Raw genomic sequence first — 16,939 nt, forward strand, 5'->3', positions numbered from 1 at the left:
GCTAAAGTATATTTTTAACAAGTTTTGACAAACTTTAGATTATATAAATAAATTGCACACACACAAAGAAATAAATAACTAAATTTATAAAAAGTAAAAGAAGAACAAGAAGAAACGGAATAAGAAGAAGAATCTAAATGTCTAGAGACAAAATTTAAAATAACCAAAAAAATGTGATCTGATAAAAGTCGTTGCTATCGAGAGAGCCTTATGTCCTTGCTCCGGTTAATTTTGTTCAAAATGTAAGTAAACCAACAATCCATCAAACCAAATCATCTTCACTGATGCTAGTTTTCGTAGTTTAAGGTATATGTACTATAAGTATGTAAGCTATCTGCGTCGAGCATGTACGAATCAATTTGATTCACTGCAAAATTTCACTCGATAACAGTCATTGTCATCGTTGTATAAGCGATAAATTTCTAACAAATCAACAAACAGACGCGCCTTTTAGTTATAGAATACTTCTCGTCCTCGAGTTAGAGGGGATACGCCTTCGCAGATTTCGAAACTGAAATCCGATGTTTGCAACGCGCTTGAAAATTCCGAGATTAAAGATAAATCACTGGGAAATTTCAATCGACGAAATCGAAGTACGTGCATGAACAATTCCCCAGAACTACACTTTGCGCAGTGAGAGCTGCGTGACACGGAAATCGAATCAATCACTCGACATATTTCACTTAGTACCTGTCACCGAATGTAATCGAATATAATTCCAAGCCGCTGCATTTTGCAGATATCTTCACACCAGACTTTCCGCAAAGTATATAATTCGAAATTTCGGCGCCTCGCGTTAAAGTTTTTAAGCTTCGGTTACAATTGTTCGAAAGAACCGGAAACGGTTATTTTTCGCAAATTGGATACATCTCATACGTTGTATACATATACATCACACGATGTATGAAATATCTGTACTGCAGGGATCTGAATTCATGTACCTAATACATTCACGGTTTTTTACGTATCGTAAGCACGGAGTCATTTGAAATGAAACTCTATACTCAGCGGCATCATGTATACAATTTTCAATTTTCATCCGGAGGAGGGAATAAAATTTGAACCCTTTCCGAAAATGACGAAACCGGAGGCCATTTCCAATTTCGGTCGGTGTATCGGCGTCTGGCTGGCCACACGTACGCGCGGAATCCGCAGCGGTGAAATATATTTATGCAAGGCATACACGCAGGGTTTCATGCGGGTGTCTCGCATCCACGCCCCGCGGGTTTGTGTGCGCGTTTTCGTGTGTGTCGCCCTGGCGCAGCCAATAACGCACGAAGGGTATTTTTTTCCTTTCGATGACTGTCTCTCCGCCCCCCACGACTCTCGGCCGATCCGAACCCCCGTTTCCCCGTCAGCCTTGCGCCAGTGGATTTTTTCGGCACAGCGCGTATTGATCCCGGAGTCATTCAAAATGGCCGCTGGCCAGAGTCAGCCAATGACTGCGTGAATCGATGACTGCAGCAGGCAACCCCTGGACCGGCCAATGGGAGACCAGCGCCGCTGCAGCCACCCCGATTACCGCCTCACCCTGGCCCGGACATTTTCGACTCTCCGATGACCGTTCGATGATTTTGTAAAATTTCACGGGGACAAAAATGTCCGTTTCGCCGGACCCCCGCTCGCTCCGTCCGGCAGCATCGCCTGCGCCGAAACGCCGGATGCTTCGATAATTAATTTAACATTTCCGCATAACAATATCCGCTCACTCCGAAAGGTCCGCGCTGAAACTGCTGCTATTATTTCATCAACTTTCACGCATCGCGAAACGGTGTCCAATGAAAGTTTTATCGTTTCAAAATCCCTCGCTTATTGGTTGGAAAATATTCTAGAGCCGTGCGAACGGAGGGATGCGACAGAACGAGCGAATAGGTTTTATCCCTGCAGGACCTCGGTAATACAGATATAACGAACTGCAACTTTTAAACGGGAAGGATTCTGAATTTGAACATCTTTCTTTATTCTTCAAAATTGTCCTTCTCCGCGACGTACGTCAGCTTTGTTTTCACTTTGGTTTGCAATTTGGCTCGTCTACCATCTTTTCTCTACGCACTTTTCAAAAGTTACCGTAAACCTTTCGGCGTGAGAATTGAAAATCGACCACGATACACCTGACAATCACAACTCTACCAAATAACTGCTACGGATTTGGTGGTGAAACATTCAACACCGAAGTGGACGAAACTTGGCTTAGTTGACAGTATAACGTGATTTGCTGTAGGTACCGCCCAGATTTCGAACCCCCCGTAGAATTGAGCGAAATTCCTCCGCATGTGCAGAGGGTCAGTGACCTTCGCCCTCCTGGCGTTACAGACAGCTTATGGAAAATAGACCCGTTGTAAAATGTCGCCTAGAATCAATTTTTTTCTCAAAATCGGAGATTATATCGGGATTATAATCGGAGAAGAGCCGTCCGATCGAAAATGGTACCTTGATCCTGAACTCGCCGACGGTCGACTCTTATCTTATCTCCAGCCGAGGAAGTTTGTAACCGTGAAAAACGTCCTCACGATATTTCGATCAAACGATAAATATGGGTAAAAATTTACTTGTGTCTGGTTGAAAAAACGATCCTCTGAATCAATGCTTTGAAGCGGCTAGCTTGCGGTTTGCGCTACGCGACAAGATATGGATTATTGCACGCGTATATGATGCAACCGTGCATGGTAACACTTACGTACTGGACGGTTGTACTCGCCGGGTTGCATCATACGCGCAATAGTGCAGCATGTGTGCATATGTACTTAGATTGGCTTCTATTGACACAAGCACGCGAGCCGAGCTGCTGCGGCGCGGATATAATACGGTTCGTACAGTCCGGAAAAATGACGGTATCAAAGTATTTTTCGCGACACGCGTCACGTGGCTCATCTTCGTAATCCTCCACTGCTCCCGGATGCCGATTCTCCTACCGAAACTGTCCGATACTGGAACGTTGGGAGTCGCGGATGCTTCGAGTCATTCCGGTAAATCTTTTCCCTCGGTTGTCTCCGACGTTGAAACGCTCCTCATTCATGGCACCTAATCCCTGATCCTATTGCGCTGAGCAGGAAGAACGCAGCGACAGAGGTTCGTATAAACTCATCAACGACCTTCTGCAGGGCAATCGACTGTGCAGCACGTTGCACCGATGATTATTATTTCCCTCGCGCGATGAGTTGACTTTTTAAAGCAGCTGTACGAAGGCGGTTTTTCTAGCGCGAGCGGTTTTTCTATTAAGGTTCATTTGTTTCTTTCATTGCGTAATGCCCGCCGGACGCAGCACTCATTTCATCCTACAGACCACAGCTGTATAATTCTTAATTCATACAATTTCTAGCGCAGTTTAAACAACGCTCGACGATATACCGATCCCAACGCGCCGTGCAGTTTAGTTTTATTCTCCTCGAATATTTCCCGCTATTTATCCCTCGACCCTCTCTCTCACTCTCGAATAACTCGGTAGATTTAGCCCGGACAAGAACCCGCGATGCTTCAACCCCTTACTCGGTTCCCAGTCTTGCCACCAGACGTCACCTTAGAACAGGGCAGGGTTGTCGACGTCCTCGAATCAGCCCCGTTCAATTAACCGGGGCGAAACATCTCGCAGGGTTTTATCATCCAATTTGACAACCACACGGAAAGCGAATCTACAGACGGCGAGGTGTGTGATATCAAATTTTCAAATCGGGTGTTACAGCTGGATTGGATTTACTTTTTTCACGGTAAAAAAAATTATCGCAATTAAAAAAATGTTCAAATATGCCAGAAATTTTTTCTACGTTGACTTCACAAATAGACAGCATCGTCGAAAGCAAATCGATTTACTCCGATCGGCGTTTCCCACTGACTTCGATTTTTCCAGTCGCAAATGTTTGATTGAAAAATCTGTACTTTACCGCGAAATCTCTTGTCCAGATTTGAATATACAATATTTGCATTCCCGCTCTCATTGTCAGCTGCATTGGTGCAGGTGTTAACGATCGTTCGAAGCGCCCACGCGATGTTCCGTCAGCGCCACAGAGTCCTCTCGTTCGAATGATGAATCGAATAATTTTTAGGAGCTCGATGGTCGTTGACGGTGATTCGAGGGTTCTCGGCGCGTAAGAGAATCGAAGGAGATCGGAGTAAAAACAGGGAGTATCTTGTTTTATTTCAGTTTAAGTATCAAGGTTGCGACCACCCTCTATTAGGGCGCCATAAAAATGACAATATCTCCCATGCCGGCCGCACCACCGCCAAGACAAATGTCTTCCTATGCCTGTTAATCTCGACAAGAGATCTTTCTTTTTACGAGTATACCGCTGCACCTATATCGCTTTGTGCCACGGTTTCGTTCGAATCGCGTGGGTGTGTTGAACCCCGAGCGCGTACAGACGCGTATAACAAGGTACGTCGTGAAACGACTCGTGCAACGCCGCCTCCTCCACCGTCTTTTACTTCGTCCGTTAAGTCCAGCTGCCGATCGTGATCGTGATCGGAACCCAACCACCCACAATACAAGTTCTTCCCGGCGTACATTGCTCGGCTGGCTCGATCCTCACCTGTTTCACTTACCCACGTTCATTTGTTATTTAAAGTGGTTTCGATTCACAGATATATGCAGTACGTGGGTACACGACCCGGTTCCTTAAAGTGTACTCATCCCCGCAGTTTTACCTCTCTCCGTTATATCCGTTAACACCGAACGATTCGGATCGACGCTTTCTCACGATTGTCCCACCTGTTCAAAAAGGTGATCCCAAAAATCTGTGGGTTGGTCAAGTTTTTTTTCTTCTCTTTTTTTAGTCATCACTTTCATCCCGTGATGAAAATTTTGTCGGTACAGCAGAACTCTGCACCCACCCGTGGTTCTTGCCAATTTTTACTAATGCAGGGATGACTTTGACCGTCGAATATGAAAGAAACGAGAAATCTCGACGTCAGAGAAACGGCGAAAGCCTCGAACTGACGGAGCTGTTGATTCTTGTCAGGCGGGCTCTACCCCCTGCAGCGATTGGTCCCACCTTGCGGCGCCCACCCCTGAGTCGTTGTCCGGAGAAAAAGAATCCAGCCCCTGGCCGCATTTTTCCGTCCGTTCATTGGCCAATTTTTTTCTTCCCCGAACGGGGCTACTCCCACGTCGGGTGAAAGGAGGAGAAAAGAATCAGCCGGATCTGTCCCTGATGCTATCTCGACCTTCGCGGTCTATCCAATGGCAAAAGTAACGAAACCCACCGACTTTCCCCGGATCGCGGTGGCCGAAAGGTGCGAGAACATCGCGCACTTCTCCCTCGCCGACGTCGCCGTGCAGGCTCGTCTCTACACACGTGGCAGACACGTGGAAAAAAAGAAGAAGAGCGAAAAAACAAACTAGCCTTGCGTGCAGGGGTTGCCGTATCAGGGAGGGAAACGGGTTACTGGTGGGGAGAGACGCTATCGTGGTGGGGATATTCGCTCTGCTTCCCGCGCGGGAGGGGAGGGGAGATGTTGCCACGTTAGAAAAAGGAACAGAGGGGTGAATTTCTCGCAGGGGTTGGAAACGGTTTGCTGCCGGTGTGCGGCCGAGGTGGGGGTGGACGAGGAGGGGGTGTCGGAGATGTGGAAACGAATAGTAGGGGGTTCGTTTCCTCGTCTCGGGAGGATTTAGTTTTCTCGTCCAAGATGACCATCGGCTCCGGTGATGGGTCAACCCCGTGCCTCGTACACCTTGGATCAGTGCGTACACGCACTCCTCGCAGGATCGATCGATCAGCCTCGACTCGTTCATCGACGCGTAATCGGGAGGCAGCGTAACGATGGCCCAAACTTTTTGGTAGGACAACGGTCATGCGGTGGGTCATCAGCCCCCCTCGTGTCAGTCACGCATATGTTGCCCACCATGACGCTGCTGCATGTACGATATATACACCGCACGTAACGCGCGTTATAGACGGAGGCCATTTTTATGTCCAGCTCTCCCTGTTTTTAATTCACTTTCTGTACCCCACGACTATAACGCCCCCTTATACTCGCTCTGTACGAGCGTACCCACGCTTAGCCCCCTCTACGATTTTTCTCTCAGTCGACTTTTTAAGTTCGTCGCGAGAACACACGTGGCTCACCTTAATGAATAAGGCGTTCGCTCGGTGCGCGCGATGTGTAACTAATTCTGTCAAGTAGGTACGCGGGTGATTCTCAAGAAACCAAAACAACGACACGCGGTTACTTTGCAAAACGGGGTGGTGATGAAAATGATGCATATGTCATTTCTTCACAGCTTACGCGATTTTTGTATTTACTCGTAGTTTTTCGAATAATTTTTTTGCGAAAGAATTCCAGTGGAACGGATGAAGCTAAAGAGACGAGAAATCGACAGCTTTGAAAGGAGTTCGTGCGTAGGTCGGACAATTTTTCAGTACGAAACAAAATTGGGTACCGAGCGCGTCAGGTTGACTGAAAAGAAAAGACATTTGGTGAACAGTGCTGGATTAAAAATTGAAGAAAAAAAGAAATATGGCAAAGAAGCGAGCACAAAGAGATAAACGAGATTAGGTTCTACGGGGTGAAATAAAGAATGGACAAAGTGGAAGGAAAGTAGTAAGTATAGCAACACGCAGAACGGAGGGATAAAAGCAGCGTCGATTCTTACAACCCTCCTTCGCTCGGCTCACCCCACTCTTTGCCGCGTCTACGACACCCCTTAGACGTTCCCCTACCACCGAGGCTCAAGCCATCCCTGTTCCCTCGAGCGCCCCCACCTTGAGGGGCGCGCGCCGAGACGTGGTGGGAGAAAAGGAAAAGAGGGGTGGACTAGAAACTCCTGTCCAAAACCGGCTCAGTTTTTGATATCTGTACGGTGTATTTTTTGAGCGAGGGAGGATATACGGGGATGAAAATGAACGGGGTTGAATTACCGAGCGACCCAGGTGCTCGGAATTTAAGTCGGGATTTTTTATCGCCCGTAAATCGCGAGGGACGCTCGGAAAGGTAGCAGAAGTTCGTCCGGCGCCCGCCACCTAAGACAACGCCCCTACTCGCCGGGTTCTTTAAGGCTCGGGGGGTGGCTTTAGTCAGACGCACGCGGTCTGAGACGCGATCTACCACCGGCAACGGAGAACGACTTAGCATTTGTCGCGAGCCACAGACCTGAGTCAGTTCGGTTCCTCCGCGTCAAGGACTTGAACACGGAAGGACTCTTTTTCGGAAAGCATCTTAGCTCGTCCTACCCTGAAACCTACCCAGTTGCATAACGGTCTCCACCGTGTCTGATAGAGCCAACCCCTAAATCTGAACACGTTCCCTGGATTCAGTCCACAGTAAGCAACCGGACTCTACGCTGACCCCCGGCGTCGACGTGTCACGTTCACGTTGTCCCGTTGAGAGAAACTCGATTTACCCTCTTTTTTTTTCATTTCTTTTTTTTTTTCTTTGCATTCACTTCCTCCTCATCTCCCACGTCGAAGCCTGGACCTTTATTTTCTTCGTCGTCATCCTCAGTTCAGTGTTGTTTAAAATATGATTTTCGCATTTAATAATTGTATACATGTTACGTGTAGAGAATTTTGTTGTTACGTTATCGGTTGACGATTGTTCACTAAAACCTCGATAAGACAACAACAACGGGCAGTAACGTAATAAAGTGCCTTGGTGATGTTGTGTGAATTAAAAATAAACAAAATGAAAAATAAAGAAAAAAAATTACAAATAGAATAATAACCAAGACAATACATATAATACAAATAAATTGCTGTTAGTGCTTGACTAAAATTTTTTCTCCGCGGAAATACCATGTCTATCAAAGTATTGATATACGGATAAAACTTTGTGCAAAAAAAAAAAAACAAACAAAAAACGAGTGTGATTTTTCGTTACGTATAATACAATTGAAAGTATAAGGCTTACACCTTTATTTACTCAGTTTGATATTGATGTTTTAGATCGAAATAGTAAAATTCTTAGGAAGCGTTTCAGTTTGAGAAATATGCCAAAACTACTTTACAACACAATTCGGAAGTGCTTTGTCAGTGTCAACAGCAATTGAAATTTGAACTCTTCCACTCCCATTTCAGATAGTTTGCAATGTTTTACAACGAATATGCCGAACATTGACGCTGTCAAGTAAATTAACGCTGCAAGTGACGATATCCAGTAAAACAAATGTCAAAATATTATTTTCAAATCGATTCGAAGATCCTACTCATTCAATTACTATCACGCTAACACCGATATATTTTCACCAACCATAATTTTTTAACAGACATTAAAACGGAACAACACTTTTTATTGAGTGTAAAAATAAACTGTGCGCCGTGAATATAACGCATTGTGAGACAGAGAAAACGTTTGTGTAAAAGTCAATTAATAAATGTAATAGTGTTTTTGATATATGCGATACATAAGTATTTATATATATATATGTATACATATCACGGAATATAATTCGAAATTTCTATCAAGGACTATGAACATTCGTGAAAAGAATTTTTAATCATTTGTTTTTTTCGTTAAGCAGAATTAAAATCGAATTGAAACTTAAAAATTACTGTTATGATAAATTTTGCCGTCGCGAGAATGTGTCTTGTATATAATTTATGTTTTTGTACGTGTTTTCCCACACCTGTCAACCCGATTTATGATTTTCGACAAATAAACTATTCGTTAAAAGCATGTGAGTGTATTTTTTGTTGTTGTTGTTTCTATTTTGTGTTTTCATGAATTCATTCCTTTCCTAGTTTTTAAGATTATATTTATTTATTCTCTTCAGTTTTTCATTTATGTATACTTAATTCGTTGACTTTGCGGCCCAACGCGGACGGCGCCAAGCGTCGCGACGGCGAAGGATCGTCTCGATATCAACATTTCGTTTCGTTTACTCTAACTTTTCGTCGTTGATTCGAATTCTTGACAATTCCGACAGTTGCTCGATCGCCCTCCAGCTTAGTGGTTTCTGTTCTCTCTTCAGTTTTTTACAATTTCGTAGGTGAAAATTCGAATGGATTACTTCGATTCAAGAATTTCAGTAACATAAGTTTAACCAATATTTTTCCTCGACGCATTTATAATAAACGTTTTAAATACTAATGGTATAAATCTCACTGTTCTACACTGATGAAAAAAAAAAAAAATAAGTGAAAGTTTTTCAGCTACAGAATTACTTCGTCAAATCTTATATATATATATATATATATATATATATCAGTTTGTTCGTTTCGTTGTTTTCTTGCCACGGAAAATATTCTCCGCATAAATAATTGACGATCAGTGAAGTTCGTGTTTTTGTTCGAATCAAAAAGTGCTTCAGACGTATATTATGCAACTTTAATGTATCGTTTAACTTTATTCGCACGGGAGTGAAGCTTGTACTAAAAATTTCAAAATATGAAGGAAGATCAATTGCCAAGAATTTTTTTACGCCTCAAGAAATGGCATGAATTTTTCCAATCTTATAATTTGGACATACGTGACGTTTGAGAATTAGAATAATATTTTCTTTCGATATCTACTATATAGTTATGAATTTCTTACAACTTGAAGAATATCAGATTGATAACTATTGGTTTTTCTTTCTTTATGAATTGCAGCTGCGAGCGGGAGACGAATTGCAGCGAGAGAATCCCGCAGAGGAGAAGAAAATAAGACAGAGACGAAGGACAAGAAGCAGAATCGAAGGTATACAAGGAGAAGAGGACACAAGGCGCAGTCTCAGTATTAGAAATACGTACAGAAGAAGAGTAGAGGGGAGCGTAGCGCGATCAGAGACGACAAAGTGCTAACCAAAAGAAGAAGATATTCGACTAATAATCACAATAAAAATAAAAACAATAATTAAGATAAAGCTAAAGCTACAGGAAAAAAATTAAAAACACAAGCGAAAGGAAAGATTTACGAAGAAATTTGGAGATTAAAAACAAGAAAAAAAAAGAAAAGGAAACACTTAAAAGAAAACAAAAATTTGTCAGAGATCATCATTGGAAGAATTCTTATCCGTTCTAAAAGAGATTGCGGATCAACTTTGCTCTACCATATATATTACGTATATTTCAGTGTGTTCAAAAAACGAGTGTACCTAAGTGCAATATTTATAAAACCTACTAAACGATAATAAAAAGTAATTATTAATGTCAGGATATATTGAGATATTCGACACGATAATTAATAATTATTAAATAATTTAAAGGGAAAAAACATAGAGTCGCATTACGAGGCGTTTCCCATTATCTCGCAGACAGAGAAAGAGGCAGAAATTGATAATATCTCATACGATTATAAGGAGAAATAAATTCGCGATAAGGAGAGAAAGATTTCTATCTCCTGATAAAATAATTTCGCTTTAAATAAAATCCCCCAAGTTCGCCTCCCGGTCAAAAAAATCACAGGGCTACTCAGGGCAACCGGGACACAGACTTGCAGCGGATTTTTAATACTGCGATCAGAGCGCGAGGCACCATCTGTCTGGATAATCAACGCTTCGTCTACACCGTCCGGGCTGGGCAATCCTGAAACTAACCTGAACATAAGTGTACTAGCTGTTAAGTAGATAAAAGGAGGATAAAGAAGAGGAAAAGGAATATAGTCATTAAGACGATCGGCGATCTTCGGCTAAAGAATAATCGGTGCGAAAAGGTATAATAATAGCGTCGGAATAACAAGCCGGATTTCAGCCGACACCGTGTATATATACATGTATATACATATATACGTAATAATAATTAATCGCAGAACTCGATCAAACTCTTCTATTATTAAAGTAAGATAAGAGGCGAACAGTTCGAAAGGGCCGAACGATACATGATCGAAAAATCCAGAAACGTCCGCGTTGGGAAAGGATCAACCTGCACCGGTAGCCAACGTAAGCGTAACTGCCGAGACGCGCAGCAGTAACCTCGGAAAGATTTTAAGGAAAAACCTGAACCGCCTCGCGCGGTAATAGCAATCTGCACCACCGGCGAGCTGAGAAACTGAAGTGTAATCCGCTCCCTGACAAGTCTTCCGATCGAGACCGTACTGAAGTCGAGATCGAGCTGGTGCTTATCGGAAGCGTTGACAAAAAGCGGGCAAGCTGCGCCGCAAGGGGATAGCACGGGCTTCGCGCGAAGGCCTCAAAATTTCGGACGCGACGGCACTGGACCTGCGCGCCCAGTCGCAATCCGCGAACAACTTCGTCCTAGCTGGACAGAGTCCGGACCATCAACAGCACGCCGGAAACCATCACTCTGGCGATTCGGGGGGTCGGTTAGCCGGTGGCGGCGGAGGCGGAGGCGGCGGCGTTGGCGGCGGCGGAGGCAGCGACGGGGGTGGCGGCGGGGAGGGATGGGACAGCCTTAAGGAAGAAGAGGACGAAGAGCTGAAGGAGGTCATCTCCAAGAAGGAAATAGGCTCGCGAGACGAGGAAGACGAGGACGAGGAGGACAGTTTCAGCAGTTCGCCGGAGCCGAAACCGGAACCCATGGAAGTTCAGGCGTCGGCTGTATCCGTAGCAGCGGCCAACCTCCACGCGCTAAGGCAACACGTCTTCAAGATGTCCGACTACTGGCACCAGCCCCAAAGAGGCCCGCCTCAGCATTCCCCGAGCCTTCAGCACGGCTTCGGCCTTCAGCACAGTCCGATCGGACAAAGTCCCATCCAGCACAGTCCCATGGCTCAGCAGCAGCAGCAGCATCAGCAGCAACAGCAGCAACACCAGCAACACCAGCAGCAGCAACAGCAGCACCATGGATCCCAGTCACAGAACGCTCAGCAACAGACTGTCCAGCAACAAAACTCGATGCACAGTCCGATCGGCCAGCAGCAACAATCAAACTCCGCGCAGGTACAGCAGAACCCAGTGACGGGTATGACCCAAAACACGGTGCAGTCCCTGCAGCAGCAACACCAAATGACAGCGATGGCTCACCAGCAGTCAAGTCAACAAAACACGCCGTTGAATCAGCACCAAACGTCGCCTCAGGCACCGACGACTCCTTCGCCGTCCCAGAGCGTAGATCACACGGCGATGAACACCAACAGCATCGCCCAGAACCTGCACAACCTTTCGCAGCAGGCCCAGCAGCAGAGCATGTCGCAAACCCAGAGCCCGGCTCAGGTGCTCAACGCGAATCTTGGACAGGCTTTGACGCAGGCACTCACCCAGAACATGCAGCAAAACCTTAGCCAGACGCTGCAGCAAAATTTGGCCCATAATCTGACGCCGAGTTTGTCGCCGCAGCAACAGCAGCAGCTGCTCAACCAGCCACAGAACTTGAGTCAGATGAAATTCGACGCGCAAACGTTACAGCAGAACATTCAAAACCAGGCGCAAAATTTGTCGCAAAGCCTTCAGCAGCAGGCGCAAAACCTGTCGCAGAATTTGGGACAGAATCTAACCCAGCAATCGCTTCAGCAGCAAGCTCAGAACCTGACACAGAACATTCAGCAGCAGCAACAGCAGCAGCAACAGCAACAACAGCAACAGCAGGAGCAAAACCTCGGTCAGAATCTTCAGCAAGCTCAAAACATGACCGGAACAATGGGCCAGAACGGCACCCTCGCCGGGATGGGAATGGTCAACCAACAACAGCAGCAGCAACAGCAGCAGCAACAGCAGCAACAACAACAGCAGCAGAATCAGAACTCCATGCTGAGTCCGGGGGCGGCGAGTCAGGACAGCCACGACGTGACTCTCGCCGAAAAGCTGGTTAACGAGTTCCAGGTGAGTATTCCTCGGGAATCCGAATACCTACGAAACCGTTTTCGAAGACCCGGCGCCTCTCGCGTCAAAGTAAACCCACCAAAACTAGATCCCCTTTGCATACTTGTCCGCGCAGCGTCGGTGTGTATCCTGCAGCTCTCCAACCTGTAGGTTTCAAAACGTCTCAGGTTTGCGATGGAACTCGAGACTGTACCGAGCTGGATATAACATATAGCGTGCTGACTACACGGTTCGCGCACACTCTTGCTGCCTTGTCCGCTGACTTACCGTACCACATTCACACCGACACCCCGCATACACGGACACACTTTCGTGCCAAACTCACACGTATCCCGGATCGTAGGCACACACAGATAGGGATGGATGCAGATACGTCTCCTGGGGTTCTTGACCCGCGCAATACAGATAATGCCATACGCATAACGCGCCTGGTACACATCTCAAGAAAATATCGAACGGTATTTATCGCACGGTTTTATCGTGCTCGTTTCGAGAATGGGATGAAAAAAAAAAATTGAACAAAATGTAATAAAAGAAATTACACAACCTGAATTTATACACGCGAATCACCCGGGTAGATCTACTCTTGTATCTCGTTCACGGAAACGCGTTTAAACTGGTTGAGCTTTGTAATAGATTTACTCAATTTTATCATGCTCATGGAATTTCAATTGCACGTGTGATATTTCAACTGGAATATATTTCAACCTTTTTGTCAATCAAAACCAGTCTCCTAATAAACACATTTCACGCGTCAAAATATCGGTAAAATCGGAATTCTTTCGGCTTTTACTGAAAAATACAACTTTTCCGTGGTTGTGCGAACGTGCCTGGTTTTTATCGGTGTAGTATACAACATCGCTTATTTTCGTCATTTGTTCTTCAAATTATTATCCAAAGCTCTGCAGGACAAGTAATGCGAATATATAGGTACGGATAAGATGAGCATTAATTGAAAAACGTTCAATGACAAGTGTCGAGGTGAAAAAAGGTGCGAATAAACGCATCAGTGACACGGCCGTGGGCGTACGACAGTCAATATTACTTCTAGACAGAAGATGTCAAAACTTTTACCACTTTGCGCAGCGTCGGATCCGACTCTTTGTCTTCTTTTTATCGAACCTTTTCATTGCTCGGCTATTTTCTCGCGCAGTAGGCAGGTACTGCAAGCTTCGAGAGCCAATTGTACACAAGCTCGACTACAAATTGTGTTGTTTTTTTTTTTTTTTTTTTTCACTCCCATCTTCAGGAATCGAAGTACTAATTCAACACGTTGGTTCAATTACGCGCGAGTAATATAACTCCAGGCAGTGTTCATCGATAGCTAATCCAAATCAAACATCGAGTCGCGTATCGGTATTTTCATCTCGCGAGCACGATATCAAGGTCGCGAAATTATCGTCGAACGGAATATCGAATCGCGCCTACACAAGCACACGCGTAGATGAAGATGGCTCTTTCAATTCAGACCATCCGTGTCTCCCTAACTCCATTAGTCTCTGCCGCGTCATGGGTCCAACACTTTCTCGACTATTGACTGAAAACTTTGCAACCGCAATTTTCTTCTCGCAAAATTGCCCTTCACGCTAAATGAACGGGTCCGTCGCCAACAGCCCAGCCTTTCGACCGTACGCCGGGCTGAATGCAAACCCAATCGGTTGAATACGTCACGATTGATACAAATTCGTATCCGCGCCGCAAATCCTGACTAACACGATCCTCTTCCTCAACAGTCCCGCGCCTCTGCAGCTGGCCTAGGAGGTATCGGTGGTATGGCGAACATCTCTCTGGAGGAATGCTTGTCCTACATGCAGCGAGTGAGTTGAAATGTCCAACTCGGTGCACCGCCTGTTTGTCATTCATTGTCTTCTGATTTTTTAATTGTCTTTTTTTTTTTTATTCTGCTACCTCTGAGCAGCGAGAAGATTTGAATGAATTTCACTTGTTTTTTTTGTTTCTGAATATTTTCCCATTGATTTTTCACCGTCCGATTGTTGATCTCTCCATCTCTATCCATATCTCGCTCTCTTTGATTTTCATTGCAGTTTTATTCATCTCTTGTACTGACATCACTCTGCACGTATATTCGTTAATATTAATGTAAATGTCATTGTTATATATGTGTATATATAACGTAAAGCTAGGAACCTGTTTCCCTGTTTTTTTTTCTTTCTAGACTGGATATTCTCGTCTTAGGATTATCTTACGACTTATATATATATGATTATATGTATATGCTTAGCATCGCTGCAAAATCCTTTTAAGTTGTGTAGACTTATAAATTGTTAGCTTTGCCGTTCACGCCAAAACGCACTTAAAGCATGCCGACGCAATAATAATTCTCAAACATCAAAGTGTAGGTAAACCATCATATACTATAGATTTGTATTTGTCTTGCATTTTTCTATACCCACACTTGACATTTGTTTATGAACGTATGCACGTGTCTGTGAAAATTGTTGTCCCCGCATCTGCGACGCGTGTCTCTCCGTCATCGGCTGATGATCGTAGAGCCCAGCCCCCTCTTACCCATCATCGATGCTACGAATGTGCAACTCGACAGTGTCGGCTCCCATGTTCTCGGAGACCCCGAGGTTGAGCCAACGGTGCGCTGGTATTAACAAATTCATTTTCGCGCCCAGCTCCTGGGACTCCTATCAAACCGATCATCCGATCAGCTGGTTCGATTTTCGGCCCAGCTCCCAACCCGCGACCGTTTTCGCTGACCGCAGTATTAAACCATGCGTATGATACCGCTCGGGGGAAAATTCGGGACTGATTGAATCCCGAGAGTGTCAGTCGTGCGCGGAATCGACCCGAATTTCGTCGTTCAGACGATGCTCCAACTTTTCGCAAAACAGGAATGATGCAGGCGGGAAGCTTGCATGAGTTTTAAAGAAAGTACGTCTAACGAGCGTGGAATTGTGTTACGGTGAAAGAAACGAGGCGGCGCGGGGTAACTTCTCGAAGAAAACTTTTAAATTCGCCTCTCCGTGAAGCAACAATTTGTTTCGTTAAGTAGCCAAGGCGGTTCTTTGTTTTTGCGGTTTACTTTTATTCTTTATACCGCCGCGCGACTCCTGCCGAGTGAATGTATACTCGGGTAACGAAGGTATCCGCCCGGTTTGCACTCTCCCTTAAAAGCCATAGCGGTTGGAAAACTTTTGCGAAAATGGGAAAAATACCGACGAAGAAGAATTTATTGCGAAGTTACAATCTGAGCGTTACTTAAATTAAACCCCCCTTCTCGACTCGGCGCCATGCGTTAACGTTTGACGATTCTTTCATCATTCTCCGCGCAGTTTTAAAAACCAATTTTCATTTCCACCCCTTTCACTCCACCCTGCCACCCCGCACCATCCTGTATCCCTGCCTTTCAAACTGTCAAATTCTTGTATTTCCCTGCCGAAACGAGGATGTGACATATATTCTTTGAGCCGATTTGAGACCGACCCTCCGGGTGTGGCAACGTAATATTTGGCACCCTCCTTCCGGGCGAGCAATTTTTCAAGATATTTTACGGAGGGGCTTCGTCGAAAGCGTGCCCAATCGGAAACCGTCAAATCGATAGAAAATGGTCGCGCTGCCACTGTAGTCGGCGAAACTGTTTCGCGGCTGCTTCGTGCCGCGTAAAAAACGTGGGAACAGCGGAGAAAGTAAGACGAGAAATAGAAACAAAGGGAAAATGACGAGGGGAAGAAAAAACTCGACTTGACCCAATCCAAATATTTTTCGCATTCATGGTTCCGACCCCTTCGTCGTTTTCACATAGACTCTGTTTTTTGCCGATCGAGGGACTCTTTTTTTATAAATTAAATTTTAATTATTTCGCCACCTCTCGACGCGCTCCACCCTTCTGCTGCTAAAGCCTCAGCTATTCAAATCAATTTTTTTCCGATGCAAGTGTGAGCCGGTACACGGTTGTACAAACAACGACCCGTATATAGGCGCGATATAAGGGTGCTTACATGTGAACGAGCGCCAACCACCGTTAACCCATCCCGTTTAGACACACGGCAATTAAAAAAGGACTACGAAGGGAGGGACGGAGATTCGCATGCTTTTTCTCAAGCCGTTGTTCTTCGCCCCGGAAGGGAATCGGATCGCGGAGTGTGGAAACAGGTTTCGGAATCCGGATGAAAAAAATTGGGATGAGAATAAGCGAGGAAGATTGGTAGGAAAGGGGGGGGGGGGGGGGGAGGAAAAAAATTAAGGACACGGTAGACTCGTTCTCCAGATGCAAATTGGATACGTGGTTATTGTCTCAACCCCAATACTCACCGACTGAATAATAATACTTCTCACGTAGCC

The 16,939-nt window shown here is 45.1% G+C and overlaps 1 protein-coding gene across 5 annotated transcripts in view; it reads left to right on the forward strand.

Moving 5' to 3' along the window:
* The first annotated feature begins 9,665 nt into the window (after positions 1-9,665).
* Positions 9,666-16,939, forward strand: part of LOC124307661 (zinc finger protein 853-like) — a 64,278-nt gene continuing 57,004 nt past the window's right edge. For all 5 annotated transcript variants that reach the window (XM_046769590.1, XM_046769593.1, XM_046769594.1 and 2 more), the window contains exons 1-2: positions 9,666-12,628; positions 14,362-14,445. In XM_046769590.1, coding sequence (XP_046625546.1) covers positions 11,387-12,628; positions 14,362-14,445 — 1,326 coding nt within the window. In that variant the 5' untranslated portion in view covers positions 9,666-11,386. The remainder of the gene's footprint in view (positions 12,629-14,361; positions 14,446-16,939) is intronic.

Source organism: Neodiprion virginianus, chromosome 6, assembly GCF_021901495.1.
Source record: "Neodiprion virginianus isolate iyNeoVirg1 chromosome 6, iyNeoVirg1.1, whole genome shotgun sequence".
Taxonomy (NCBI): domain Eukaryota; kingdom Metazoa; phylum Arthropoda; class Insecta; order Hymenoptera; family Diprionidae; genus Neodiprion; species Neodiprion virginianus.